This window comes from Aulostomus chinensis, chromosome 20, assembly GCF_037954235.1.
Source record: "Aulostomus chinensis isolate RoL2024-O1b breed Wild chromosome 20, RoL_Achi_v1.0, whole genome shotgun sequence".
NCBI lineage: Eukaryota > Metazoa > Chordata > Actinopteri > Syngnathiformes > Aulostomidae > Aulostomus > Aulostomus chinensis.
The window spans coordinates 14,322,475-14,345,246 of NC_141339.1; the positions used below are offsets into that span (position 1 = coordinate 14,322,475).

Genomic DNA, 22,772 nt, shown 5'->3' on the forward strand with positions numbered 1-22,772 from the left:
CTACTTGCTTGCTGTTAATATTTTTAGCTTTTGCGCCATGTGTTTGTTGTTTTATTTTTAATTCGTGGTGATATGAAAGCTGCTTCTCTGATAAATTGGCCTTGCTTTTACTATCTGTTTGATTCTGCCTGTCAGTTTCTCTTTCTTGCTTTTAACCTTTCCTTTTCTTTGACCTTTAAGGAGCATTTGATTCATGTCAGAAAGCTAGTGAGTGATAGCCTCTGCCATCCCAATGGACGGGTTTGCTTCTAGCCTTTGTGAATTGTCTGTTGGCATTCGGTAAATTGGCAGCACTGTGGCACAAATGGTAATTGTTAGTTGTTCTCTGTGCAGTGTGATTCAACTGTAGCTGGACTGCCTTTCTGAAATTTGTTCAAATTCCCGAAACATGCAGCAAAACCAGACAAACTGTTATGTTTTGTGGTTCTCTGTACCATGTGATGTCATGTGCACTGAACATACATCTACTGTGTGTAGCCCATCTGTTGCAAAGTCACTGCCAACTGTGTATGTCTGCCTGTGTGTTTGGGTCTACTTACTGCATGGGCCTTCTTTTCTTCAGTTGTTTTGAAAGAGGAAAGAAAAAATCATTGCGGCCAGTATTTATTTCTCTGTAGCTGTTCAAAGCACTCTGAACTGTTCTGAAGGTGCTGCCATTGACTGGAACTGGTAGTGACTGTTGCTATTTTTTCTGGCAATCATGCAGTTTTCTGAAAATGATTCTTTAACGAAAAAAATATATAATCTGAGATGTTACATTTATCTAAAACCACAATAACAGAACAGGGAATCGACCATTTGTGGGAGCATATCAGACATTGATGTACTTTATTTGACCGTATTGATATTTCAGAGGGTTCCTCTCATACACCCACACCCTCCTTGCTCTACGGCTGTCAGACTGAGCGGCGACTGCAGGACATAACCATTACAATAATTAAGTTCATTCTGAGGGCAAGCCTCCTTTGTAGGTCCTAATGATGAAAAGAAATGTCTGTAATTTTTTGTTTTAATCTTTGTAATTATTAATTGATTATTGCAGCGCCATGATAACAGCACTCATACAAATTTCCATTACTTGTGTAGGATTTTTTTCTTTTGGCAATATAGATTGGCGACATTCAGTGACTGATGATGGAGAAGAGTGGCTAGTTGGCTGTTAATAACCGCTTTTTGTGATTGTCAATTTGCTCAATTTGTATCACTAATAAAAGATTACAATAAAACACTGCAGCAACATAATTGCGTTTTCCTAGATAAAGCCAGTTTACACTTCCTGTGAAATTAAACTTGGTTAATAGCATCATTTTTTTATTTATTTATAATGTTAAAGCGAAAAGGATGCACATGCAGCTGCCTCTGAGTCATTCCCTTTTCACTGACCGTCATTATCTTTTATGACTAAATGGACACTATATGTCAGATTAAAGGTCTCTTATGTGCACTTACTTTATTCTGTTTGCGAATGTATGTCTGTGCTGCAGGCAGTATTACTCACACATCCACATGGTGATACAGAGTCTTTCTTTATCTGCTGTTAAAATGGGTTAAATTGAGGGTAGTTCAAGTAAAGGGAGAGAGAGTGAGAGAGACTTGGAGAGAGAGAGAAAGTAGAGCAGTTTTTACACATCTAAAAATAAAACATTTGACAGGATCCTCTTCCTACGTCGGTCCCCCTTGTGGTTCCAATCTAACACACAAACACATACACCCTGTGAGATGTGGTTGTATAATAGATCTGCTTTATTAAGGACACACACACACACACACACACACACACTGGATAGTTTGAAGAAGTGTCGGCCTCATGTTGCCACACATGAAATAATACTTTGCAATAGCACACCATAACATTAGTGCTTCATTGGATATCCCAGCTTAAAATTAGCACAGCCTGCTAATGTGGAGCCATGAAAGAAGCTAATGCATCATTAGTATGGAGGCAGACATCACCATGGGAGTAGGTTGGGGGAGGTGCTCCAAGTCAGTGAAAAGTTAACACCTTTATAGTATAAAAGCCTAATTACACGAAAATGTAAACTTGTGTGCTGTATTTTGTAGTCACCTCCGGACAAATCCTTGTGACGGATTCCAAACCCTTTGACGGAAATTCTCTTTATTTTTTTTGGAAGATGTACATCTGCTCAGAAACCTTAATACATTTCCTCTCTGTCTGTGTCCTGGTAGGACATCCAGGCTGAGATCGATGCCCATAATGACATCTACAAGAGCGTGGAAGGGAACAAGTCAAAGATGGTCAAGGCTCTTGGCAGCTCCGAGGAAGCCGTGTTCCTTCAGCACAGACTGGATGACATGAATCAACGCTGGAGCGACTTGAAGGCCAAGTCAGCCAACATCCGGTTTGTGAAATGTCCCTTCTCAGCCAGTGAATTGAACAGAAGTTTCTTTCCACATGAGAGAATGAGTGACTCGAGTACCAAACAAGAAAGCACAGAAACATATGATAAAGCTGAGTCACTCGAGGTTGAGACCGTGAGTCACACCTGACACATAAAGCATTCTGTTGTCTAGAAGCAACAAAATGCTTTTTTTGTTGTTGTTGTTTTTATCGGAAACACTGACAGATCCGTCACAGGAATATGCCAAGGACACTGTACGACAGTAGCTCGAGTAACTTTGCCGTACATGTTACTGTTGATACTTCAGCTGAACTCCATCGTGCATCCCTTCATTATTCAGCCTGATCAGGCTCCCACTGCAGCCGTTAGCCAAGATTTTGCTGCCAAGGTGCTGAGATTGGTAACCAGTTACAGCATTTGATGTAACTACCCAGCGATACTGGCCAGCTTCCGTGAACCAAATGCGGAGAAAGTTAACAATAATAATACAAACAGTAAACTATGCCCTAGTCTCAGGCCCACACATATCAACCACTACAGCTATTCGAACCAGCGATGCACTTCATCATGATTTACTCACCTAAGGCGGGCCTGAATTGCCAGTGTCAACCATGAGGCTCAGTTAGCAAGGCAAGTAGGTACTGTAGCATGCTAGCTTGCAGTCTGCTCCTTGGTGAAAAAAACAAAAACAACCCGCTGTGTCACCAAATTATTCATAAAAATTGCCATCAGCTCAGATGTCTCCAGCAGTGGTAAAACGTGAGACATGCTGTAATTAATTTCAGCAGAAACCATAACCTAATTAGCTAGCACTTCCTGGTATCTTGTACTGCTAGCACAAGCATACCTCACTGCTAACACGCCACCTATGTTTTTATCAGCCTTTGCTGTGTTTATCAAAAGCTGAAAGATTTCCTCTCATTAAAAACTGTGGTTCCAAAGTGGACCTGAAGTTCTCGTTCAGAGAGAGAGAGAGAGAGAGAGAGAGAGAGAGAGAGAGAGAGAGAGAGAGAGAAAACACCAAGAGAATACAAAATATCAGCTGTATTAACTGATTATTGTATTTTAAATTTCCCAAACCTGGTAAGGAGAGCACCAAAGACATCTCCTCTTTGAAGAAACAGCCTCCAGGCGTTATCTTGCATTTAGAGCAGTTATTCCTGGAAGTCTTTTCAAAATAGCTTCAGAAGCAACATCACTTCTTTGTGCTCACCTCACCGATTGTTGCTTTGACTCTCTTGCCCTGAGTTAATTATGTCATCTTGTTCAGTGATACTGATTGGCTGGTTTGAAATTCCAACCTTGGCAAACCCTAAGGACGAGAGCCTTTCCTGGACACAATCGTTTTGCGAAGATTAAAAAATTTAGCAGCTGTGACCGCAAAGAGTCTCTCTGATAAACTGATTAAAAGTGGGGGGGGGACGTTTTACTCCTCATAGAAAGTGACTCGTGTATTAGCTTAATTAGAAACCACATATTACATGCTGATATGCTATCAAATATTTATGTAGGCTGTTGCATTTCCGATCTGCTGTTAGGATATAAAAGGTCCTGTACAACATTTCTGCCTTAGAGCAGAGGGGGTGAAATATAACTCCTGAAGGACCTGAAGTCATGTTACACAAACTGCAGCGCATAAACTTCTGAGGACACAAATGCATCAGCTATAACCCTGGCATAAATAAGAGGGGTGGGGAAAGTGGAGTGTGAAGAAAGTGAAGGTGGAAGTGAAGTTGACAGGGCCAGATGGAGACGTTCAAAGACAAAGAGAAGGTGGGAGGGTTTTTTTTGGGGGGGGGGGGGATGCAGGAGCACAATAAAAGCTACAAAGGTAGGAAACATCTACGCCCTCTGAGTAATAGAAAAGGTGCTAGATTTCAGCTGAAAAGAGGTATTTTTCAGCTGGAAACATGAGTCACGGTCAAGCAGCTCAGACATAAGAGGCTGGACCTTGTTCCACATGAAATGATCAAGAGAGAGAAAGTGGGGATAAAGAGAGATGGTGTGTGTGTGTGTGTGTGTGTGTGTGTGTGTGTGTGTGTGTGTGTGTGTGTGTGTGTGTGTGTGTGTGTGTTTGTATACAGCCTATTATCCCTAAATTGCAGTACATGTGTAATTAAGACCGACGCCATGAGCGACAGCAGGAGGTCTCCATACGCAGTGTTCAGATCTCACGAGCCACTTTGCTAGGTGCGTCTTTTTTTAAACTAGAGGTGTTTATTTTAAATGTCATTTTGGAGGATGTAATTATTGGCACTGTTGTGGGAGTCCAGCTCATTGGATGACAAAATATCAGCTAACACTTCTCTGCCCAGTGAACACAAGTGGATGTCAACACGCGTGGTACGCCTGACACCACCCACACAATTACACACCCAAATATGTTCACCTCAGAAAGAAAGTGTTCTAATTTTTACAGGGTTTTGCATGTACGTGTAATTCCTTTATATTATGTGTGAAAATAAGGAACTGAAATAATAACTTTGGCTTCGGAATGCACGATGACGTTGGCAAATCATCAGTGTCAGTAGATCTTGGGTCGGGTGTCTTCTTGTTTGCATTAGATGATGAGCAAAAGGTTTAGTAAATGTGCGATTGATGGGCTTTTCTAAATGTTTCTAAGGCAAAGGAAAATATCGCTTTTTCAAATACACAACGTCGAAATAAGTTTTTCTGTATGTACAAAATGTTAATATAATCTTTAATTGAAATGACGAGAAAGAATCCATCTCCAAGGGGCCTTCAGTGTGGATTTATATTATTGCAAACCAAAGGTATATTGTACAAAAGACAAATCAATGCTACAGATGAATCCATCAAATAAGATATTTCCCAGTTTAATTGGATTAACAGTATTATATTGAACATTAAGAGTTTATGAGTAGAGACTGTGGTCTGAATGGGTGGTTCTTGTTGGCAGAGCCCATCTGGAAGCGAGTGCAGAGCGCTGGTCTCGTCTGCTGGGGCTCCTGGAGGAACTGTGGAGGTGGATCTGCATGAAAGATGAGGAACTGGCCAAGCAGATGCCCATCGGGGGGGATGTGCCCACCCTGCTGCAACAGCAAAACCACTGCACAGTACGTACTTTCACTTGAGGCGATGTTCCTGCAACACTCAAGCCTTCTCCCAAAATGTGTCCCATAACTTGATTCCCTAAAATAAAAAAGACCACACATACTTTAGTTTCAACATTTATTATTAACTATCCAGAAGTTCTCATTCCAGAAAATGAATTTGCTGATGTCACATCTTACATCACACAGCTGCCATGTCGTCCTTGACGGTCCTGACATGAAGTTACACAAACAATCCGTTCACTCCACTGACATAGGACTGTGCATGGCAGGAGAATTCAGCTAGATAAAAGCAACTTTTCAGTCTCACTGTAATCTTTGGCGGGCACTACCATGTAGGGCGAGCCATATAGACACAAGCACATTCGTTACGCAGGTGATTGCATGCGGCGTAATTACAAACACCTAGTCTGAAATAAGCCTGTTTAAGCTAGTTTGAGAGCTGTTGATTGGACAGTTCTTAATGGAAAGCTAAACTACTTTCATCTGCTGCGCGGTTCACAGTCAATAATAATTATTTCCCCCTTGGTCAAATTAACCAAAAGATTGAACTACCTACACCAACACCGTCATCCTCCCACAACGAAGACTGATAACCCAGGAGAGCTGATTGAGGGTTTTGCGGCACTGGAGCGCACAAAGTTACTACGCTTAATGACTGAGCAATCAGTATAAAACCGCAAGAACATACTAAGACTGCAAAGCAATAGCTTTAAGCCCCCTGACAATTGTAAACATCAGTCTGGTCAACATGGCGACTTCTTCCAGTTAAGATTAGCTGCATTTTGCAGGCAGCCATGTTTTATATTGCCATGTTTATTAATCAGAATAACAAACATTGTATTGAACGGATTCTGGGGGGGTGGGGGTGGGGGTGGGGTGGGGCTCGTTCTTCTCGTGCTCCCAGTCAAGCACAGAAAATATAGAATAAAGCTGAATAGTAAAATAGAAATATGTTAAAAATAGATACATTCAACAACAAGAAATATTACATGTATTTATTACAAATATGTAGAATTGGTAGAAATATAAATTGTATGACAGCCGCATTATTATTATTATTATTATTATTATGTTTGGGATTCAACATCAGCATGCATGTAAGCTGTCCTACTGGATCAAAACTAATCAAAATTACAAAGCTACACATTCATTCATTTATACAATTATGGAAAACTTAGAAAACTCATAGAATTAAAAAATAGCATGGAGAAGTTTTGCTGGGAAAAATAATGACAAGAAAATTCAAGTACATTTGCTTCACAGTTAGCTGTGTATTTAAGAGTACGTGAAGGTTGTTGAAGTTTGACTGAGAAACAGCTTGCCATTGGTTTTGATGTTTGTTGTGGTGGGATGTATTTGTTTGAATTACTTTTTTTTGTTGTTGTTTTTTTTTTTGATGGACACACATCCTAGAGAGAATTTCATTTGCATCGAAGACATGGAAAACACTCACAAGCTCTTTCCTTGTAGTTCAGACTCATTGTTTCTTTCGCTTTTACTCGACACCATAATTTATTCTGCCGAGGCGATCAATACCTTCATTGTGCCGACCCATTCACAACTCGGTCACGCTCGCTGTTTGTCCCCGCTGTATTAGTTATTATAACCACTGGTTATTGTGATCGTTCATGAGTCTGTGATTGCCTTCAGACAGATGAGTCAGCCTGTGGCGACTGTCAGCTCCCGGTCCATTTCTATTGTTGCTGTTGTTTAGCATTGTGTCACGGCGCCATTATTTTCCTCCCTAAACGGACTTTCGAGTAAACACAGGCAGTCAAGCGTGGGTGCGGGATCATAGACAAACACGTCAACCGTCTCCCTCGGGGAACACACAGCAAACATATATACATAACACACATGCTGTTTTGCTTTCACTTTAACTAATGTGCACATTTGTCTGTGCATGTATGAATTCACAGATAGGATAACTGGTTTTCTTTTTTATGAAGTAAAAATAATTACTAAAGTTAATACTTGGTACAAACAATTCTGATCAAGGCCAATTGTAACTGCAAGCTGGTTTGTGTGAAGGAGGTAACCATAACTCACTTGAACACACATTTACCCTCAGAAAATACCCCTGTTAAAGGTAAGGTAAATTGGTTAAATTCATGCTGCGCCCGAAGCAAACACGCATGAAAATTATTTATTGTCACTCTTTTTGTTCTGCGTCATCAGTAAATCCAACACTGGTGAATGATGAAAATTTTGCTTCGTAGCATCTTTCCAAAGGTGGATAACTAATGAGGCACTAAACAAGACCACACAGGTTGTCAAGGACAGTAAACATCCTCTCACCAAACGCTAATAAGAACAACAAAGTACGAAAATGAGTAGCATGAGAGTGAAGCTGTACGTCCATGGTGCGTTTTTATAGCCCTAATGTTAGCTTTTTAATTCTAGCGATGGCATTCACTCTTCAAAAGAAGAAGGCCTGCTCTCTACATGGGCTGCCCTTTAACATGGCGCAACACCCCAGACTACAAAAACAAGTCAACAAAATGAAAGGGGGGAAAGTACAATAAATTTTAAAAAAGTATGGAATATTTTAATTCTTTACCTCATGCTTACTCAAATTGGACTGCAGGGACAAAAACTTCACCACTAGAAAAATAACCGAAAAAACACAGAAAGGCAGATAATCAATTTAGTGTAGGAGCAGAGTGGGAGGGCAATCAGTTTCTTGGCTCTTGTAATACCTGCTAAGTATAATCCTTTATTTATTGAAGAATCATCACTCAAGCTCGGACTGATGAATGATTCCTGAGATCCTGGCTAAAGATGTAGAGACCAATATTGCCAAGCATTGCCAAATCATGTGAATATTTACCCGCCTCTTCTTTTTTTTTTTTCTTTTTTTACCCGCCTCTTCATCCACAGAGCATGAATGATCTATGGTGTGGAAAAAAGACAATCTGTTGTTTTTTGTTTTTTTGGTTTTTTTTACAGCAGTATGAGATCAACTCTGTCCGCTGAGGTCTGATTTTGAGACTCTCTTGCTGTTTTGACCAAACAGTGAGACAAGCTTCAGTTGAGGCCAGAGAGGCTCAATAATCACAAGACAACTAGATCCTCCTACATCTCCTGATCTTTTACAATTTCTGTCTGGCTCCCTGTCATTCCCACTGGTGTCTGCTCCCTTGCCTTCCTTTTTGTCTTCTTGCTCTTCACGCTTTCACCTTTGTGTTCATCTTCAGGCTTTGAAGAAACATTGAACAAGAAAATAATGAAACAGTCCAAAGTGAAGACAGCTCACTTTTCAGTTTCTCTTGGTTATATGATTTTTCAGTGTCTTTTACTCTGTATTTTCAATAGATTGGCCTGGAGGTCTTGCTGACCCTGTGAGGTATTAGGGGTGGGGGAGGGTATGGGAGAGTCAGAGAGGCACAAAGAGCCGCTTCTTCTTCTATTACCTGCATATGCAAATATAAGTAACAGTCCAAACCTACTTCAGTTATAAGTTAACACACACACACACACACACACACACACACACAGGAGTTGCACTGTAAAATGCACTGGGGAAAATGTGTAGAGTTGTATGGAAATGAGGTAGGGAGGGGTTGTAAGGACTAAGTGGAAAAACCTGTGTGTCCACCCCCCCCCCCCCCGCCTTTATTTTTCTCTTTTCTGAGAGACCTGGAGATAAAAGAAGAAAAGCTTAAGCCACTTAGCCCAACAGAGAGCAATGGATATTGCAGTTATTAAAGTGTCAGAAGACGAAAATATGAGTCTGAACATTCAGAGTGGTGGACGAGCAAGTGGTAGACCGAAGCGAAGGCTGATCAAGTGAAAAGACGATGAAGGAGGATGGAAAAGAGCTTTTGTTAAAAAAAAAAAGATCTTTCAGTAATGGTGCTGCATCCAGTTTTACCAGTAGTCCGATGTTTATTTATGAATTTACAGGAGGAATTTTAACAGGATGGTGTTTGTCCCATTTTCACTTGTTGCTCCCTCCAGTGTCCTTAATACAGCCATAATAGCATTTATTAATCGTAGATTTAATTAGCCAATAAAAGCCTTCATCAGAATTTCACTGATGAAACTCATCAATCTGCTCTATTAAATTAGCAGCTTTTAGATTGAGGAGAGGGAGCAAAACACCAAAGTGCTCGTGGGCATTATAATGACTCCGTCTATTCGTTGTAAGCACAGTCCAACACAGTCACTTGTAAAACAAATTCCTAAAAAAAATAGAGAATAAGAAAACTGTCAGGAAACGTGGGTGGTTTTATTAACTTTCTCAGTTGTATCAACATGCACAAGTCATATACAACCCGCCTGGTCGGAGTGAGTGGATTTGATAAAACCCTTAATCATTGTGTCTGCAAGATTGATTAGCATCATTTGCATCTGAACAGACAGGTTGTAAAAGAGAATGAAATGGATGTAAGTGCTTAGCTTATCTCTAAGGAGAGGACTCTTTTTAAAACTTGCAATTGCTTTTCTTTCAACAACTTTTAATTGTCCTTTTTTTATTGTATTTGTGTGTGTGTGTGTGTGTGTGTGTGTGCGTGCGCGCGCATCTTGGCAGCTATTTCATATGTTGCCTGTTTGCAAAAGTCAAAGAATTTTAGGTTCACGGCAACTTTCAGAAAACGTGCGGCAACAGGTGTGACTGTGGATTAGTGTGGGGGGGAAACAAAAAGGTAAAAAAAAAAATGGACACACCTGCTTCACTGGATGAAGCTAGGTTTGAAGCAATATAACCACAGACCAGTGGATGGGTGGGTGGAGCAGTTGTGCTTCAAAACGGTGAGCATCCTAAATGCTAAAACTCCTCATGAAGTTCAAGTCTTTTGCTTGATGACTGTAAGGTAAAGGGAGTTAGCCATGAAGCTAGCGACAAGTTGGACCACAGGGAGCGTTAGACATGAGGTGAGGAGCTAAGAGACGTGGAGAGAGCAGAACTCCTTCTCCTTCACTCTGAGGGCTGGCTAAAGGGCCACCTGACTAGGACACCTGGGCACATCCCAACTAGTAAAGGAGCCCCTTGGTCGAGAGATTAGCAGATTCTTCACAAACTTAAATATTTGTGGATGTGATTTAGCTCCTTGAATCCAGTTCAGGTGCTTGTCTGATGTCAAGAGCTAGTATCCCTGTTTTTTTCTTTTTTTTAAAGAGGTTTAGAAGAAGATGAGGGGCGTGGTAATGTTGTTGAGCAGCTGAGATTGTAAGAGCGGGAAGGGAGAGGGGTATTTGGCAGAGCCCTGAAAGTAGCTGTTGTGATGTTATCTTATCACTGCCACCGCAGCGGGGCGATAAGCGCTCGCCATGCTATTACGGCCACACACCGTACAAAAACAGGCCTGGACACAAACACTCCCTCCACACACACTCACATTCACACAAACGCAATCATTCATATGCCAAAATGTTGGCGCCCACACACACACACACACACACACAGACAACCAAGGTCAGAATCACTCAGACATCACACAAGCCTTATTCACATGCGCCAGCACTGAAACTATCAAACGGAAAAGCAAAACTGTCCCTTTTTGTATTTGACATAAGCAGCAGGGTTTTATCAGTCACTGGCCAGCGAGAATTTCTTCAAGAAAAAGAGCTTATTTTTGTTTTTTTCCTTAACCTGAAGCCTGACTGTGTGTGTGTGTGTGTGTGTGTGTGTGTGTGTGTGTGTGTGTGTGTGTGTGTGTGTGTGTGTGTGTGTGTGTGATATTTACCTCTAATCCTCCTTCTGAAAAGTGTTTTCCCTGTGTTACACTCTGTTCACATGAGCTGCTTGTTGAAGTCTGACTAAAAAGACTTGTTTGACTGTTTGGGGGGAAGGTCTTTTGGTGTTGTCGTCTGCATAAGCAGCAAGGATACACAATGGCTGAATGACAGAAAGAGAGACTGTGTCGAACAAAGGGAATTACTTGGCACCGCTTGTGTTTGTATTGTTGCAACAATCTTTGCCGGTGCTTTTGTCTCTTTGGAGACATTGCAGGACAGTATTTGGAGGGGGGAAAAGAATCTACTATCATAAATTTCAAGATGCATAAAGTGGAAATCCCGTTAATATTCCCCATATAGGATGATTGTCGTGACTGTCCGGGGTAGCCACAGGTTTACATCATCCTGGTTTAAAGAAGAACATATTTTATTCGTGATCTCACAGAGGTACTATAGCACCCACAATAATTAAATTCAATAGTGATGTTTGTCTGATTGTAGGAGCTCGCTATTACCAAGGAAATGTTTGCCGGCCCACAAATGCCCAGTAGGTTCTTGAGTTCCTTTTACTGCGAAACTCTGCAATTTTTTTTTTTAACTTTTTTTTTTTTTTTGGACGCTCCGAATCAAACGGCTTATGACCGCCATTACTCTGGAGAGTTAAGAGGTACAGGGACCCTGTTTATATGGCACTTTTCCAACTTACAGACACACAAAATGCTTTGCAATGGGGCCTCATTCGCCCATTCATACACACACTTGTACCTCTTTTCCCACTTCTCACCCCTGGGTTACACGACAGTTTTTTGAGCACCCAGTAACTTGCTTTAAAAAATGATTAAGACAGCTTTTTGAGAGCTGCCTCTTTGTTTTCTTGTTTTGTTTTTTTTCCCTGGTGCATCACATCCAGCATCACAAACATCGCAGTGGAAAAAAACCTGCCCAGTGTTGTCGTGTTTTTTCGCACCACTTAGTATTTTTTCCAAGTTCGTCATTAACTGAATGATTTCACTTCACCGTCAGCCAAGCTGTCCTTCTTCCATTTGTGCTGTGGTTAGCTGAGCTCCCACCACTCATTGGATATGATATCAGAGGAGCCAGAAGATGGCTGCAAATAACCGTGTTCGTCCATGTTTGGTGTTCCCATTAATGCTCAGTTGGCATCCGTGTCCCCTGCATGCGACACAGGACTGAATGTGAATAAAAACTGTTCCCATTGCAAATGTTGTCAGGTTTTTCGACCAGTGGCAGTGGGAGTGCGCTCACACCGGGTGATCCATCCTGTGCCTGAGCATGTTCGTCCCTTGATTTATTTGAAGAGTCTGATCACTGCACTCAGACACGGTACGATTCCTCAGCCCCAGAACGGTTAGGAGAGATTGGCTCTATGCAGGCATGTAACATCTACAACAGCCAGGTGTATTTCAGCCGTATGAGTGTGGAAACTCCAGTCCATGAAGCAGTGAATTATCCAGTTATAACGTCATAGCAAGTAATGCTGATGCACAACCAGGGCATGAGAATGTTTTATGTGCTGTTCTTCTTCTGTGGTTTGTGATTTGCTTCATGAAACTAAATCAACCCTGCAATTACTGTACTGCATGAATGATATCCTTTCCTGACTTTTTTTCCAAAGAAAAATCTGCTTTTCATACTTTTTCAAACAGGAAAGCTTCAAGCTTCTACCTGAAATTTTCAGAAAGATTATTGCTCTTCCTCTTCATACTTTAAATTCGGTCCCTCCAATAAATCTTGAGAAGCAAAACAAAAACTATTTGAAGCAGCTGGTTGCGAGTGGCACATTCGTTGTCCTTGCAGCCCTTTTTCTTATCTCAGCTCTCCCAAATGCACCTTTTCCCCCAATCATCTCTCATTTAGTTTCTGTCTCTGAGCTTCCCACCGATTACGTCTCCTCCGTGTGAGCCGGGTGGAAATCATTGAAACGGAGCAAACCATTTATTAGCAGGGGTGATTTAATTTGTGTTCAGCAGAATGCTCCATTTCATTGCGAGGGTACATTTGTCCACAGGAGGCTCTGTGAAATAGTTGTTGCGGTGGAATAACTTACCTTTTTACCGGAACTTACGCCTTGAAATGTGCATTTAAAAAAAAAGAAAAAGAAAAATAGAACCAAACAAAACAAAAAAAAGTAGTGTTCATTTCAGGGCATCCACTTTGTCCCCCTTATTTCCCTAAATTGTTCCTTATACCTGATTCAAACTAACCCGACATTTTCGTCATCTTCTACTCAGTGACTGTGGTGAATAAAAACTTTGGCGTGTTTTGCTGCACTCGTCTGTTCTATAAGTCTGAGACTGTATCAAAGCAAGCTGTCCCATCTAATCAACTTGCTTAACAGCGCCTTAAACTACATTGCCTCCCCACAAAGCAATCACACACTCCGATAGGCAAAGAAGTCCCCTGGGGGGGGTCAAACATGTATTAAGACAAGAATAATTATACTATTACACACCATGCTCAGCCCTTCTCTGTCTGGGTTTATCGCCCACTGTGAGTTGTGGCTGGTTGACATCAGGTTAAGAAAGTGTCCATCAAATTGGCTCGGTGAACTTTTACTCTCCGTTTATCAACCGCAGGGCCTGGACTCTTGTCATTTGGGTCATATGTTTGTGTGGAAATACGTCAATTTTGGTGTGAGAAAGGATGAGCGAGATATATGGTATTGCTAGCAGACGCTGTAATGATAGTTCCTTCAGGGTTATAACACCCAGCAATTCACTTTATTCTCCGGATCGCTCAGTTAATTTCACACCAACCCTGAGGAAATGCCCGGTTTGACCCCATTCTCTCTCCTTCAATCACCACTCTGTTCTCATCGCTCGCACTCCCGCCGCCACTTCTGCCATCCCTTCTCTCGCTATCTCTCTACCACTCGCTTTTCCATCTTAACAAGGAAAGAATAGGTAGATAGAGGGGGGGAAAAAAGTGTTTTCGTTACGCAGCAGTCATCTAATTATCCTCAGAGTTTTGTTTATCTTGTCTATAAGCTGATTGTAAATGTGAATTAATCAGAAGTGCTTCTATAACAATACGATGAAAGCCGGAGAAGAGCTGGTGGATTGGTGGATAATTCTGAGGAGGTTGTTGGGGGGGGCGCAGCAATCTGAATAAAGCACCCTTTTCAAAATGCTGCAGGTTCACTCTGAGTTCATCTGCGCCGACCAAATCAGTTGCATACCTGCAGAGAAAATCCATTAATTACCTTCCTCTTAAATAATCTGTCAAAAAAACAGCTAACAAATGCACTCTCTGTCTCATTTATACAGCAGGATGTGTCTTCAATCACTGCGAATCTTCTCTATATTAAAAATGTCGTGATGAGTTAGGAGGCAGATTCAAAGGGAACTTGTAATTGCTTCCTTAACTCAATCCACTTCCTCCTGTCTGTGTTGGGTCATATGACTCAGTGAGTTAAAGCAATATTTCACCGAAAGATTGTTTTTATTTCAAGTGCTCACAAATAGGTGTCTTGAGTTCACAATGACTTTTTTCCCCCCCTGCATCACTTCTTTGTGAGTGCAGGATGCAAAAAGGAATCATTTGTGTGTATTTATTTACAGTAAAAATGTCTAAAAGCAGCCATTAAAGCAATATGTTAATCTCAACAGGACTGTCCATGTTTGATAGAGTTTTAGAAATATATTAAGAAGTAAAGTGATGTGTTAATTGTGTAATTCAGTTATGAGTCCAGCCCTTTCAAGTCCATATTTCTGCATTTGTCCTGTAGGTGCTCCGATCAGAGCTCAAAGAACGCGAGCACCTGGTGATGAGTACTTTGGATCAAGCCCGGATGTTTCTTGCCGAGCAGCCGATCGAAGGTCCTGGTGAACCACGCAAGAACCTGCAGCCAAAGACAGGTTGGTTCACACCTTCCGTAAACATCATCAGAATCAAGACACCAACCTATGATGTCAACAGACGAGAGAGAGAGACAGAAATTGTGTCACATTTTGCACTCAAAGGTCACATTTGCACGTAGGCTGTGACCGCTTCAACAAAATAACAACAAAACTTGCCATTTCAAATTTACTGTTGTTCAGGTATTTGCTCGTCCTCTCGAAGGAAACTGCGTTGCTCTTCCTCATGATCTGGTTTCTCCTGCGTGATTTTGATTTCGTTATTACAGCCATATCTCAGCATAATCTAAGTTGGAAGCATCAGTCATTCAGCCACATGACTATGAGGTTCATCAGACCACAATTCCTCCACTGCTGCACACAGTGAATCGCTTTTCAGTCCCATCATTGTAACTGTTACCAACCCAGAAATGACTGCATTGACTTTTTTTTTGCCGACCGGACTTCCACTGATACAGGGAAATAATATTTTTCATTTTAATCTTGGGAATAACAGTGCATCTTCCTCTTCAGCAAAAAGATCTGCTTATAGATCAGTCGTAGACAGGTAGGTCTAGAACATTATACTACTTGATATAAAAATATTAAGGCCTGGAGACCTGTTTTGAAATGAGAAATATCACCATAATTATCACTGCAAGGCCACTTATGGTCCACTTTATGTTATACATAAATTTCAAACTCAGAAGTCAGGCGGTAAAATGAAATGTTCTATCTAGCGAGTAGGGTGTGATTTCAGCAACATTCCTGGGTGTAAATTGCCTGACGTCCCTCATATGAGACATATTTTTAGTGGCATAAGGAAGTAGTACAAGTAAAATGACTAGTTTTTAAAATTTCTTTATACAACTTTACTGGCAACTTTGCCTTGTATTTCCGGTGTTCTTACATATGTATATAAGGACACGTCATGTTGGTATATGTATAGAGCACTTACAGGAAATGAGAGGAGAAGAAGATGTCATGTTGTGTTAAAGGGGCTATATTATGGCCCTTCGCTAGTTTATCATTTGAATTTTATTGTCAAGAGGCATCCTTGTTAAGTCTCTACAAGCTATGACTCCCCCCACTTTTGTCACTTTATCAGAAACTGGCTGTGTGGGCTCCTCCCCCCTCTGAAAAGCCCACCATGTTGTGACTGGCCAGCTGCTTTGACTATAACATCGTTACCCTCACCGTAGGTAGCCTGAAGTGAAAACACCCAAGTGGGCGGAGCATGGGTAGAGAAAGCTGCAGGGACGGTAACAGTTTCAATTCAGACCCTTGTGATGCCAAAAAGGAGCATCACATCTGAACCCCTTGTTAAATTTCAAGACTCAGTGTTTATTTAAGTGTCATACACCATGATGGTTTGAAGTGCACTTACAAGACACTAGAAAATAACATTAACCAGGGTGACCACATGACAAAACATAATGTACAGTTTAACAAATTCAAAAGCAAAACATTTCAAGAAAAGAAATAATAAACATTAGATTTGCATACTATAACTGTACAGCTATATTGTGGCACGGCGGTGTAATGGTTAGCACTGCCTCACAGCAAGAAGGTTCAGGGTTCAACCCCTGGCTCAGGCACAGGATTTTTCTGTGTGGAGTCTCCATGTTCTCCCTGTTCCTGTGTGGGTTCTCTCTGGTACTCCAGCTTCCTCCCACAGTCCAAAGACATCAAGAGAGGACGAGGCTGATTGATACTCTAAATTGACTGTAGGTGTGAGTGTGAGTGTGAATGGTTGTCTGTCTCTATGTGTTGGTCCTGTGATGGACTGGTGACCTGTCCAGGGTGAACCCCGCCTCTCGTCCGAAGGCTGCTGGGATAGGCTCCACCCCCCCATGACCCTTAGCAGGATAAGTGGAAGAAAATGGATGGATGGATGGATGGATGTTCTCTGCTTTAGTTACCATGCATTTTTCTGTTAATCTTGCTAGAAGAAAACTTTCCTCCCTAAAAAGTCAACTCAAACTATGACCTTCAAAGAACCAAAACAGATCAGATTCTTTGACTGAATTTTCCCAAATGAATGATTCCTTGAGGCACTGTAAATAGGACATGAAGTACAAATTGAAATTCATCCTCAACAACACCAAAATGGCAGACAACACATTGACACAGTTCCTCAGGCGTGCTGTTATATCTGCCTACCTCAGTTACCAGTGGTAACTGGTCTGCTCGCCGTACAGGGAAGGGAATAAGAAAAATAGGCATATGTGGCGCGAGACCTACTCTTCATGGGATGTAAAATGTCATGGGATAACTTTTGTTGTGATTTTGCGCTATACAAATAAATTTGACTTGACTTGACGATGTACAAAATTGACAGAATATATACAAAATGTATACAGCTCTTTAAAGTAATCTTCTTTTAGTTGAACGTGGTGTCTTTGTTTTTTTTCTGTGTTACTATATTTACATCAGACTGCAAATTATTCCTACGAATGACATTAATCCAAATCCATAAATCCGAAAGTGGAAATGTTGTCGCCAGCTCTTTCGTGAGTTCTGTCCCAATTAAAGATCTTTTTTGGTTAGTCTTTCCTCTGGTGATTGGGTAAGACTTTTCCCCAAATTCATCATTTTACATCTCAAACCGACAGGGTTTCCTTATTTAAAACTGTCTGTTCGTAGGTGCTTTGGAGAGCCAAATATATATGCATCAACACAGACTAAGTGTTTTCCATAATATTGGCCCTTACGATGCTCTGACCCCTAACTCACCTCGTAGGCTCTTCTTTTTTTCTTTTTTTTTTTAAATCTGTTTGATGCTTTATAAGTCAAGACATTCCACTTCCAAAAAGCCTCCAGACAGTAAACCTGTCTGGCTGTCTTTTAACCCAATGTGAGGACTTATTTTGCCTGGTCTTGAGGTTAAGAATCCAGGAAACGCCAATCACTAATATGTGAGCTGGAGGTAAGACCACGGTTATAGTCTCATGACTCATCCATCACTCCCACTCCATCTCACTCTCTCCCCCCGTCTCTCTCTCTCTCTCTCTCTCTCTCTCTCTCGGATGCGGCAGGGAAGTCTCTGTTAAGTCAGCACGTTTGCCTTCAAACTAAAGCCCATCTGTGTAAATAATTAAACTAACCCAGGGGGGTGTGTTGGGGTGTGGCAAGACTTCAGAGCGTAGACCGAGAAGGCTGCTGTCTGTGATCTCTGATACGGATATCAAAGCATCGTCTCATTATATAAATAGATAAAAAGCTGATTTAACATCAGAGTCGGTGCATGAGGTTTAATCCGAGTGGATGGGATTTCTTAGAGTGACTCTGTGGTGCGATCTGAACCGCTACGTTCTCCCGCTAATTAATTTGCCTTGTGTATATTAGTAATTAACTATCATTGTTGTGTTTGTTCCCCACATCCTTCATTACAAAAGATAGACACTGTCACGGTGTGTCTATCTGCGTGAGGCTGATAATTAAGAGTCTTGCATGCGCATGTGAGAGGGAGACGCCGTGCAACAGGTGAAGATGGTCATTTACTCGCTACCCTGGCGATGAGACCTTGGAACTCCAAAATGTGCTCATTTTAAAAATGGGTAGTTGGGGAACAGGTTGTAGAAAATGTATGAACCAAAATCACCGTATGAAGCAGTATGGAAATTAAACATAGATTGAAGCGTAATGATTGTTTCAGAAAGTGCTATTGTCAACGAAATAACTTTCTCCTGCACTCCCTTCTCTCTCTCTCTCTCTCTCTCTCTCTCCTTTTCCTTATTTTTTCTTCCCCTTATTAACTCCAGACCTCACCCCTGAGGAGAAGGCCCGGGGGTTGGCTCGGGCCATCCGCAAACAGACAGGTGAAGTCAGGGAGCGGTGGGAGCGTCTGAAAGGTCACGTGGGAGGCTGGCAGAATCAGGTGGAGCAAGCCTTGGAGCGTCTCCAGGAACTGCAAAGCTCCATGGACCAGCTTGATCTGCGCCTGACTCAGGCGGAGGAGGCCAAGGCTACCTGGCAGCCCGTCGGGGATCTGCTGATTGACTCTCTGCAGGACCACATCGAAAGGACTGTGGTGAGTCTGACGCACAGCGAGGTTGTCGTTCACACCCCTAATCCTGATATCTGAAGACATCCCATCTCAACATCGGGTCATCCTCAAAGATCTGAAAGTCAGTTTAAGTAGGTGCTTTTATTATGAATCATGCGTTCCTCACTGATAAAACAGCAGTATCACGTTAACGCGTTGAAAAATCACTGAAATAAACATGCAATCATGTCAGAGTTCACTTCTCTCACTGTTTCCTCGCTGTCTTCTCAATGAAGTGAAAGTTGATGACGATGGTTTGCTCAGTTTGATGACTCTGTCTGGTCTGCAGTGCTTCTCACCAAATGTGTGGATGTCTGTTCTGGAGGAGCGAGCAATTTAGTTAACAAGCTGAAAAGTGACAGAACTTCCTAATGAACAGGAAGCAATAAATAAAAAGCTAATAAAGACGAAATGGAGGACAGAGAATTAATGTATCCACACAGACACACACACACAGACGCACACACACACGGCAGGCAATCTGAGCAGTTACATCTTTTAACATCTAAAATTCACAGTAGGGATACTGTTTAATAATGGATGACATGGCAGCCATGGAGACATGAGCAACATATCGGCATCAAGTCTGCTTTGATACAGTAGACTTGAAATTGTAATTGTAACATCCAGTTGTCGTAATAATGAAGACGATAAACATAAATCAGCAAACGCTCTGTGTTGCAGAATCTCTGCCGTTCTTCACGTATGCAAAAAAATGAATAATTAAAAGAAGCTGCGTTGATTTACAGAAGCGTACGAGACCATCAGCCAGCAGAGTCCTCATTTCAGTGCAGAGCCTCTATGAGAATATTTTGGGGTCATTTTCCATATGAGGTCAGACAAATATGAGAGATCTTTCAATCCTCTGCCAGGAGAAAATGTGAAGAGAGTATCATCTAAATAAGATCTATCCTTAATATTTATCTACATTCCGTCAAAAAAGTTGAAAATTTTCTCTCCATTTCACAAAAAGAAAGGTCTTCCAGGTCATTTTTTTTCTGAGATATTGGCCATTATATTGATTGTAGTTCTTCTGGATGACAGAGGACGGATACAGAATATAATTTAGATTCTGTTTCACTTGGAGCGCGCAGACAAATACTACGACTACCTACATGCTGCTAGTGGCCGAGAGCAGGATTTACATTTTGATCCAGATCAGCTCCCTAAAGTTAGTCACATGATCCGTCTACTGTTAACCATCTTTCTACCAAATTTCATCAAAAATGTGACCTCTAGTTTTTGAGATATCCTGCAAACAAACAGACAGACACATGCTGACGATCACACTGACTTGAGACAGTGGTGCGTCGCTTTTAAGGTCAAAATAAACAAAGTTCACAGGAGCTGAAACTACCTATATTTGTAAGAAGGTCACATTTTCACCCGGTCACAACATTCTCCCCAGGCCTTCAGAGATGAGGTGGCTCCGCTGCGTCACGACGTTCGCACTGTAAACGAGCTCTCGGCAGAGCTGACGCCACTGGACATCCAGCTGTCCTCCACTGCCTCCAGACAACTTGACCAGCTCAATATGAGATGGAACCTACTGCAGGTGCTGTAAATCCTCCTCATTCATATGTTGAAGCACGACCGGTTTTCCCTTTGTTCCTCTTGTGTTTTCGTGTCACTTTGCTCGCCTGCAGCATTTTATCCACTCTTGCTCAGTTAATGCCATCTTCACTACCTTCCTGTTCCCTCCGTCTCCTACTGCCTGCCTCTGTTTATATCTCCTCTTGTCTTCCTTTGGCTCCGTCTCTCGCAGCGTGCATGCAGATTTTCCCTTTTTTTTTTTTTTTGTCAGCCCAACACAGTGGACTGAGAGATCTCCCTCTACCTGTTTCATTTGAACGCTTGCTGCAACACTTTGTCGCTACACATCAATGGACACTACTCCCACAGCACAGCAGTCACATTCTTGGCTCTCAGTGTTCCTGAATGTCTTGGTCTGATCTGCAGCAGGGACTCGCTGAGTGTTTCTCAGTAGAGGGAAACTCGTGGTAACGTCTCTCTACAAATCAGCAGCAGCAAAGCGACATGAATTTGTGAATGTCTGCCTCCTTAACTCTGCGTGTGAGACGATTTTTGTAATCAGCTGTCAGACATGTCATGACATTTAATGCAGAAAGTAACATGTCAGATAATATTTGTTGCTTGTGATTCTTTGGACTTGGAGTTGTTTTTGCACACAGTCCTCTATAAGAGAACTGAACTCAGTGCTCTCAAAGTGGACCAAAAAGTGGACCAACTGAGTAGAGACTCAGTTCTTTTTGTGTTCACATTGTCAGTTCATTTGAAAGATGACTTAATTCCTGTTAACTTTTTTACCATCAAGGCAGTTCTCGGGAGCCAGTGCCAAATTTTGAACCACTTCCTCCTGTTCCACAAACAAAGAACTGGCTGAACCGACTCTCTGCTTGGTCTCAAACTGAGATCTGCATACACCAGAGGCTTGAGGTTATCTTGGATGGGGTCATCGTGACCTGCAAGTCCAACTCAAACTTTATGATCACCATTTTGTTGGTGATGTTTGTGAGAATGGCACAAAATGGTACAAGGGTTTCTGGGAGAAATGACACGAAGGAAGTGACATCATAACACAGCTCTTTTCATTTTAACCCAGAACAAGATGGCTGCTTCTGTACTCAGAGCACATAGCTTCCTGGTGTGTGTGATGTATCTACGGCAAGCCTGTAGGGCTATAATACGATGGAGAAGGGTGAAGTGAAGCTGTAGCCCTTTTAATTGATAATGCATGAATTAGTGAACCACAACAGCCATGAGGAAGTGAACTGGTTTGCTTCAGAGGGGTCCAGGTTTGTTCGTATCAGGTCTCACCACCCAGCTGTTTTAATTTGATGGTCGCTGAGCAGCCGTATGTCATATTGAGGGTGATTTTTCTCGACACTGTCATGGAAACATGTTTTAATGAAACCTATGGGAGGTTTTCCACATATGCTGCCAAACAGCATGGTTGTTTTTTTTAGATAAATGAATTAGAAATGTGGGCAGAAATAAAAGAGTGGCAGAAAAGAAATGTGTGTGTTTGGATAATAAATCTTGGAAAGTAACACTTGTAATGTTTTTCATGTATCGTACAGATACTGCTAATAGTCTTACTGCCTGCAGAATGACCATAAATCAAGTTGAATCATTCAAAGGAGGGGGCAGGCAACGGAGTGGACTTTTCTCTCTGTTGTCCTCTTTTTACTTCTCTCAATTCAGGGTTTCTGCAGATGCTATTTTAGTCTTGGATTAGTTCTCTGAATTTAAGATCATAAAAGCCTTAAAAAGTTAGATTTATAATTATAACCCGTTTTAAATTTTGAGTTGATCATGTAGTCTGTATATTCAGATTGTCAACACTGTGGACTCAATTTACTTGAATCCTTATTTTATCAGAAAGTCTCACGATTACAAATATAAGACATAAGCTGCACGTAAACGCCTGTCCCTGTATGAAGCACGAACACAGCACCTGACAGGCCTGTCAAACTGCTTCAGCTAACCTGCAGCCTTGCAACGCCAGTGCTGTTTTGACCTCATTGAGTCAAGGTGAATTTCATAAAGCTGTAGTTATTACCTCAGGACACACTTAGCCTTGGTTTTAAGCACTTCTAATTTATGTTCCTAAATTATCCCTTAGAAGACATCAGTCAAGCAGCAGCAGTGGATAGCAGACGGCCCAGTCCGACCCAGCCTCCATCGCAAGATGAGAGAGGGGAGCACTGGAGGATGTCAGAGGGAA

The 22,772-nt window shown here is 41.7% G+C and overlaps 1 protein-coding gene across 5 annotated transcripts in view; it reads left to right on the forward strand.

Moving 5' to 3' along the window:
* utrn (utrophin) overlaps positions 1-22,772 on the forward strand; it is a 193,466-nt gene that overhangs the window by 115,009 nt on the left and 55,685 nt on the right. For all 5 annotated transcript variants that reach the window (XM_086189292.1, XM_086189291.1, XM_086189290.1 and 2 more), the window contains 5 exons: positions 2,188-2,360; positions 5,281-5,437; positions 14,868-14,997; positions 18,741-19,009; positions 20,433-20,579. In XM_086189292.1, coding sequence (XP_086045418.1) covers positions 2,188-2,360; positions 5,281-5,437; positions 14,868-14,997; positions 18,741-19,009; positions 20,433-20,579 — 876 coding nt within the window. The remainder of the gene's footprint in view (positions 1-2,187; positions 2,361-5,280; positions 5,438-14,867; positions 14,998-18,740; positions 19,010-20,432; positions 20,580-22,772) is intronic.